This window comes from Bipolaris sorokiniana (assembly GCF_000338995.1).
Source record: "Bipolaris sorokiniana ND90Pr unplaced genomic scaffold COCSAscaffold_9, whole genome shotgun sequence".
NCBI lineage: Eukaryota > Fungi > Ascomycota > Dothideomycetes > Pleosporales > Pleosporaceae > Bipolaris > Bipolaris sorokiniana.
This window is the reverse complement of record NW_006911903.1, coordinates 1,285,131-1,290,954: the sequence shown is the minus strand read 5'-3', so window position 1 is coordinate 1,290,954 and position 5,824 is coordinate 1,285,131. Positions and strand designations below refer to the sequence as shown.

The window sequence follows — 5,824 nt, the reverse complement described above, 5'->3', positions numbered from 1 at the left end:
ATCGACCTCCAACATCAAACCCCCAGGACCTCTCGCCCCTCCGCCAGTCCTTCACTCTTCGGCTACCGCCAATATGAGTTGCCTCAGGATGCGTCGCACGCAGCTTGCGAGCCAGGTAAGTCTATTGCGAGCCTTCTCAATCACTCGTTGCCAGCCGACGAGTGGCATTCGCCGCACCGAGGCGTGTGCCCACATCCCACATGGCTCTGGCAGACAGTCGCATGGCGGGCTACCACCTCGGCACCCCCAGACGACGCCATTAGACGCCCTGCAAGCTCGCATTGTTCCTCAATTGCTCAATGGCTAATGTTCCCCGCAATAGCTCGCGAGGAGTTTCCGCCCAAGCACACGTGCTTTCTCCTCAACTCGACCCTTCCAACGTGTAATCGCTACCGAGAACCTGCGAGCAAAGGAGGCGTCAGGCTTCATCTCCAGCAAGTACCCCGTTATTGATCACCAATACGATGCCATTGTTGTTGGCGCTGGAGGAGCTGGTCTGCGAGCAGCTTTCGGTCTCGCTGAGGCGGGCTTCAACACGGCCTGTATTTCCAAGCTTTTCCCCACTCGATCGCACACGGTAGCTGCGCAGGGTGGTATCAATGCGGCACTTGGAAAGTACGTATAGTCAGCAGGCGAGAGGCGGGCTAAAGAGGCTGACGTATATATACAGCATGCACGAGGATGACTGGAGGTGGCACATGTACGATACTGTCAAAGGTTCAGATTGGCTTGGTGATCAGGACGCTATCCATTACATGACAAGAGAGGCCCCACAGTCTGTCATTGAGCTTGAGAACTACGGTTGCCCATTCTCTAGAACCGACGACGGCAAGATGTACGCTTCTCCGTAGCCCCAGTTTCCAGTAGCATGCTGACCTGGTGTAGTTACCAACGTGCCTTTGGCGGTCAATCGCAAAAGTACGGAAAGGGTGGACAGGCATACCGATGCTGTGCTGCTGCCGACAGAACTGGTCACGCTCTCCTGCACACCCTCTATGGACAATCTCTCCGCCACAACACCAAGTACTTCATTGAGTTCTTCGCTACCGATTTGATCATGGAAGATGGCGTCTGCAAGGGTGTCGTTGCCTACAACCAGGAAGACGGAACTATCCACCGTTTCATTGCTAAGAACACCGTATTGGCCACTGGTGGTTACGGACGTGCCTACTTCAGCTGCACATCGGCTCACACCTGTACCGGTGACGGTATGGCTATGGTTGCTCGCGCAGGTCTCCCCAACCAGGACATGGAGTTCGTCCAGTTCCACCCCACTGGTATCTACGGCGCTGGATGCTTGATCACTGAGGGTTCCCGTGGAGAGGGTGGTTATCTTCTCAACTCTGAGGGTGAACGATTCATGGAGCGTTATGCACCCACCGCCAAGGATCTTGCCTCCCGTGACGTTGTTTCCCGATCGATGACTCTAGAAATCCGTGAAGGCCGTGGTGTTGGTCCTGACAAGGACCACATCTATCTTCAGCTCAGCCACCTGCCTCCTGAGGTCCTCCACGAGCGTCTGCCCGGTATCTCCGAGACCGCTGCCATTTTCGCTGGTGTCGATGTTACCAAGCAGCCCATTCCCGTCCTTCCCACTGTTCACTACAACATGGGTGGTATCCCCACCAAGTACACTGGTGAGGTTCTCACTCAAGACGCCCAGGGTAACGACCAAGTCGTACCTGGTCTGTTCGCTTGTGGTGAAGCTGCATGCGTATCTGTTCACGGAGCCAACCGTCTCGGTGCCAACTCACTGCTCGATCTTGTTGTTTTTGGTCGTGCTGTTTCCCACACCATCCGCGACAACTTCAGCCCCGGTCAGACTGCTGATCCCGTGTCTGCCGATGCTGGTGCCGATTCCATCGCCGTCCTCGACAAGGTCCGTACCTCCGAGGGCACCAAGTCTACCGCCGAGGTCCGCCTACAGATGCAAAAGGTCATGCAGACTGATGTCGCCGTTTTCCGAACACAAGAGTCGCTCGACGAGGGTGTCAAGAAGATCCATGAGGTTGATGCCGACTTTGTCAACGTTGGTATCAAGGACCGGAGCATGATCTGGAACTCCGACCTTGTCGAAACTCTTGAGCTACGAAACTTGCTCACTTGCGCTGTTCAGACTGCTGAATCTGCCGCCAACCGCAAGGAGTCGAGAGGCGCCCACGCCCGCGAGGACTACCCTGACCGTGACGACGAGCAGTGGATGAAGCACACATTGTCATGGCAGAAGCAGCCACACGGCGAGACCAAACTTGGATACAGGGCAGTGACTGGTACCACGCTAGACGAGGCCGAGTGCAAGGCTGTGCCACCATTCAAGCGTACCTACTAGACTATAAAAGATAGCAAGTGGGGTTTTGTGGCAACAAGAGGAAGATATATGTTTTTGTATTTTATGTACATTTGCTGATGGATGGGGATTGGCTGTGCATGTTTTAGCATGTTTGAAAGTATCAAAGTAGTTGAGATGTGTCAAATAAAGTTTTAAGCCCAGGTTGTATTTGGAGGCTGTTTGGGGAAGTTGTGATTGTGATTGTGATTGTGGTAAAACACTTGGTAATTGGCGTATAACAAGATGAAGATCCGCTTGGACAAGGGAGTCGTATTTGTCGATGGTGGAATTTGTAAGCGCCCACGTAAGGGGTAGACGTGTACACAGGTACGCGCGTAACCAGGGCGGTTAACCACACGTCTTTCCCCATTTGGAACATAGCAAGTATTTGGCATTGTTTGTAGCATTACTATTTACGCGACATTCCAATTTCCACAGTTGTCGCCCCAAAGGAGAGAAATTAAAAAAAAAACTTATCAAGACCAACCGCTACTTAACTACCAAGACCAAGGCTTCTAAGTACCAAGACATCTCTCTTACAATGCACTAAGACCATAACAAGCAGCATTAACACAATACACATATTACGAATTCCCCACACACTCACCCCCTTAGCCCCCCTAGCCCCTCCGGTCCCTTCCCCTCTTTCTAAGCGTTTGAACTAGGGATTTTATCCCCACACGTCTAGATCTCGCCCACAATAGAAAGGGAAGCGCTTGGCTAAACTGTATGATTACAAATGTGACAGTGTATAAACGAGTGGTTTGAAACGGTATAGGTGTCGGTGACTCGGCTCGTTTTGGTCTTTGGGCTTGGTGTGAGCTATAAAGGATTATTGTACTGGGGATTTCATATAACTATACTCGATATAGAGTTTTATCTTTTTTTTCTTTCGGTATGATAATATGTACATTTCTTGGCTTAAACTCCCTTTCCCCGCCGCGGCATTCCGACTGGGTTGTGCTAAACGGCGGGCGGGGGCTTAGAAGGGGGGGGGGGATGGGATGGGAGATCATTTGTATCAGAGTGAAATAGCCACATATACACACACACACACATGTTCCGCGCAATGCTGCGCCCTTTTTATTTTTGGTAGATGGATGATTTGATTTTGGTTTTTGCATTTTCCCCCATGAACGCGCACCCCAGAGCAAGATAAGTTTCATACTGTTGTGGGGGGGGGGGGTATGGAGAAAGAAAAAGGAAGTATTGACAACGAAATTAAGATAGTGTGCCCATGTAATACTCCACGCTGATGCCAAAAGAAGAAGCAAAAGATTATATGTCTGAACGCTCGCGGGATTTTGGGTGATGGACAAGAAGGATAAGACAGAAGTGTGGCTGGGTTTATATATATTTCGCTGGCTGACTCTCTTTCTCTTTTTTGTAAGAAGAGACAAGAAAAAGAAATACATACACTAAAAAACAAAAAAGAGGGGACTTTTCGTCCTGAGAGTTTTTGGAGGGAGAGAGAGATGGGGTATTATATGCAAAACAAATCTCTAAAACTCTCTCTCATTTTTCTTGGTTAGGTGTGAATAGTAGTGAAGCCCACGCTAGGCTAAAGTTCTACCTCATCTTCTTAAAAACGGAGCTGGACATCGCGCGAGTGGAGCTCGAAGCGCTTATCGATGGGCGCGGCCTCTGCCATGCGGGCGGCGGCGCGAGCAGCAGGGCTGCCGTTGAGGCCGCTGTGGTCGGGGACAACATAGTTCTTGACAAGGCGCTGGGCAACGTTTCCGTTGACGCCATTGCTGAGGAGGAGGTTAGGGCTGCCGGCGAGGTTACCGGAGATGTCGTTCTTGCGGGCGGTAGCGAGAAGTTTGGCCTTGAGGGCGGCGGGGTTCTGGCCGAGGCCTGCAACGTCTTGGGTCATGAGGACGGCCATGACACCCGTGGTGTGGGGGCAGGCCATGGAGGTGCCGGAGAGGAAGTTGATGACGTTGTCGCCGGTGGACCAGGAGCTGAGGATTTGCTCGCCAGGGGCGTAGATGTCAACGCAGCGGCCGTTGTTGGAGAAGCTGGAGACTTGGTTGTTGATGTTGACGGAGCCGACAGTTACAACGTTAGAGTTGGCACCGCCGAGATGGGCGGGAGTGCTTCCGCAGGCGTCCTGGCCGTCGTTTCCAGCGGCAACGGAGACGTGGATGCCAGCCTCAGAGGCACCGGTAATGACCTCGTCGACGGAGTTGGCAAAGCCCTGGAGACCCCATGACATGCTCATAATGGAACCGATGAAGCCGGGCTCAGTCTTGCGCTTGTTGTGCCTGGCAATGACCCAATCCATACCCCTGATGGTGTCGGAAGAAGCACCGGATCCATCGTCTCCAAGAACCTTGACTTCGATGATGTTGGCACCCTGGGCAACACCAAACTTGGCGCCACCAGCAGTACCAGCAACGTGAGTGCCGTGACCGTCACCGTCGACAAAAGAACCGGTAGCGGTGAAACCCTGGACAGCACGACCAGTGAAGACAGCGTGGGAAGTTCGCACACCAGTGTCAATGACGTAGATATCGACACCAGCACCGAGAGTAGAGTCGTTGAAAGAGTAGGTAAAGTCCTGGCCTTGGGGAGAGCCTGAGGGGCCTTGGGCGCTAGAGATGCGCTCGAGGCCCCATGGGGAGCCTTGACGCTGCTCGACAAACGACTTGACCTCGGCCTTTTCCTCAACAACATTGATCTCTGCCATGGTCTTGAAGATGGCAGCATGCTCGTCACACATCTTGAGAACAACAACACGGGGGTTGACGCCTGGGCTCGACTCGAAGAGAATTGCATCGCCATTCTTGTTGAGCTCAAGGGCATCCATGTACCTTTCAATGGGCTCGGGCACAGTCTCGTTACGCCACCAAGTGACAATGTACTCCTTGACTTCTGTGGAGTGGTTGCTAGGGAGCGTTTGTTTGTTGATGAAGCCTGGGTTGGGGAAAGCAGCAACGAGTGAGGAGCTAGCCGCCAAAAGGCTAGCTGTAAGAGTAAAGAAGGACTTCATGATGAATTACAGAGTGGATCCTGTCCGGAAGGGAAAGAAGAAGTGGTTGAAGGGAGAGTAGGAATTGAAGAATTGTTGATGATGCAGACGAATGCAAGTGCACTGTGGCGGTGTTAGTGACAGCTCTACTGTAGACAAACAACCAAGCCAAACGCTAGAGCAAGAAAGAGAATGATCGCTGTGAAAGGGGAACAGAGGGTATTGTATAGAAGAAGCACACAATAGTAGAAGGCATTCAAGTGAGACGTTGTAGGCAGACAAGCCCCACTGAGGCCGAGTGGGTATGCGGTTGGACGGCAGTGGAGGGTATACGTACAGGGCAAGGCGTGTGTCAGGCAGCAAGTCTGAGGTGATTGACGTATCGGCCAAGACGTGCCAGCACGCGGAAAAGAAAGCAAGGGAGGGAGTGAATGAAGCAGTTGCCGAAGCAAGAGAGAGAGAGAGAGAGAGAGAGAGAGTCAACTCTTAATGAATGGAAGAGAGGGAGGGAGAAGAGAGAG

At 52.3% G+C, this 5,824-nt stretch overlaps 3 protein-coding genes across 3 annotated transcripts; 1 reads left to right on the top strand and 2 right to left on the bottom strand.

Moving 5' to 3' along the window:
* COCSADRAFT_120336 (uncharacterized protein) lies at positions 1–2,710 on the top strand. The gene is made up of 4 exons (XM_007703218.1): positions 1–115; positions 323–615; positions 671–835; positions 886–2,710. The coding sequence occupies exons 1-4, from the start codon at positions 74–76 to the stop codon at positions 2,327–2,329; spliced, it is 1,944 nt and encodes a 647-aa protein (XP_007701408.1). The 5' UTR covers positions 1–73; the 3' UTR covers positions 2,330–2,710.
* A 423-nt stretch (positions 2,711–3,133) lies between these two features.
* COCSADRAFT_338541 (uncharacterized protein) lies at positions 3,134–3,827 on the bottom strand. Its single transcript, XM_007703217.1, has one exon. The coding sequence runs from the start codon at positions 3,742–3,744 to the stop codon at positions 3,187–3,189; it is 558 nt and encodes a 185-aa protein (XP_007701407.1). The 5' UTR covers positions 3,745–3,827; the 3' UTR covers positions 3,134–3,186.
* COCSADRAFT_338540 (uncharacterized protein) lies at positions 3,828–5,824 on the bottom strand. Its single transcript, XM_007703216.1, has 2 exons — positions 5,641–5,824; positions 3,828–5,426 (listed from the first exon to the last, which is right to left on the bottom strand). Exon 2 carries the CDS (start codon positions 5,322–5,324, stop codon positions 3,912–3,914), a length of 1,413 nt encoding a protein of 470 aa, XP_007701406.1. The 5' UTR covers positions 5,325–5,426; positions 5,641–5,824; the 3' UTR covers positions 3,828–3,911.

Excerpts from the sequence above, each read along its gene's own strand:
- COCSADRAFT_338541 (XM_007703217.1), bottom strand. The coding sequence starts at position 3,744 with ATGTATTTCTTTTTCTTGTCTCTTCTTACAAAAAAGAGAAAGAGAGTC.
- COCSADRAFT_120336 (XM_007703218.1), top strand. The coding sequence starts at position 74 with ATGAGTTGCCTCAGGATGCGTCGCACGCAGCTTGCGAGCCAG. Across the intron at positions 116-322 it reads GCACGCAGCTTGCGAGCCAG|CTCGCGAGGAGTTTCCGCCC; the intron begins GTAAGTCTATTG and ends TCCCCGCAATAG. Across the intron at positions 616-670 it reads ATCAATGCGGCACTTGGAAA|CATGCACGAGGATGACTGGA; the intron begins GTACGTATAGTC and ends GTATATATACAG.
- COCSADRAFT_338540 (XM_007703216.1), bottom strand. The coding sequence starts at position 5,324 with ATGAAGTCCTTCTTTACTCTTACAGCTAGCCTTTTGGCGGCTAGCTCC.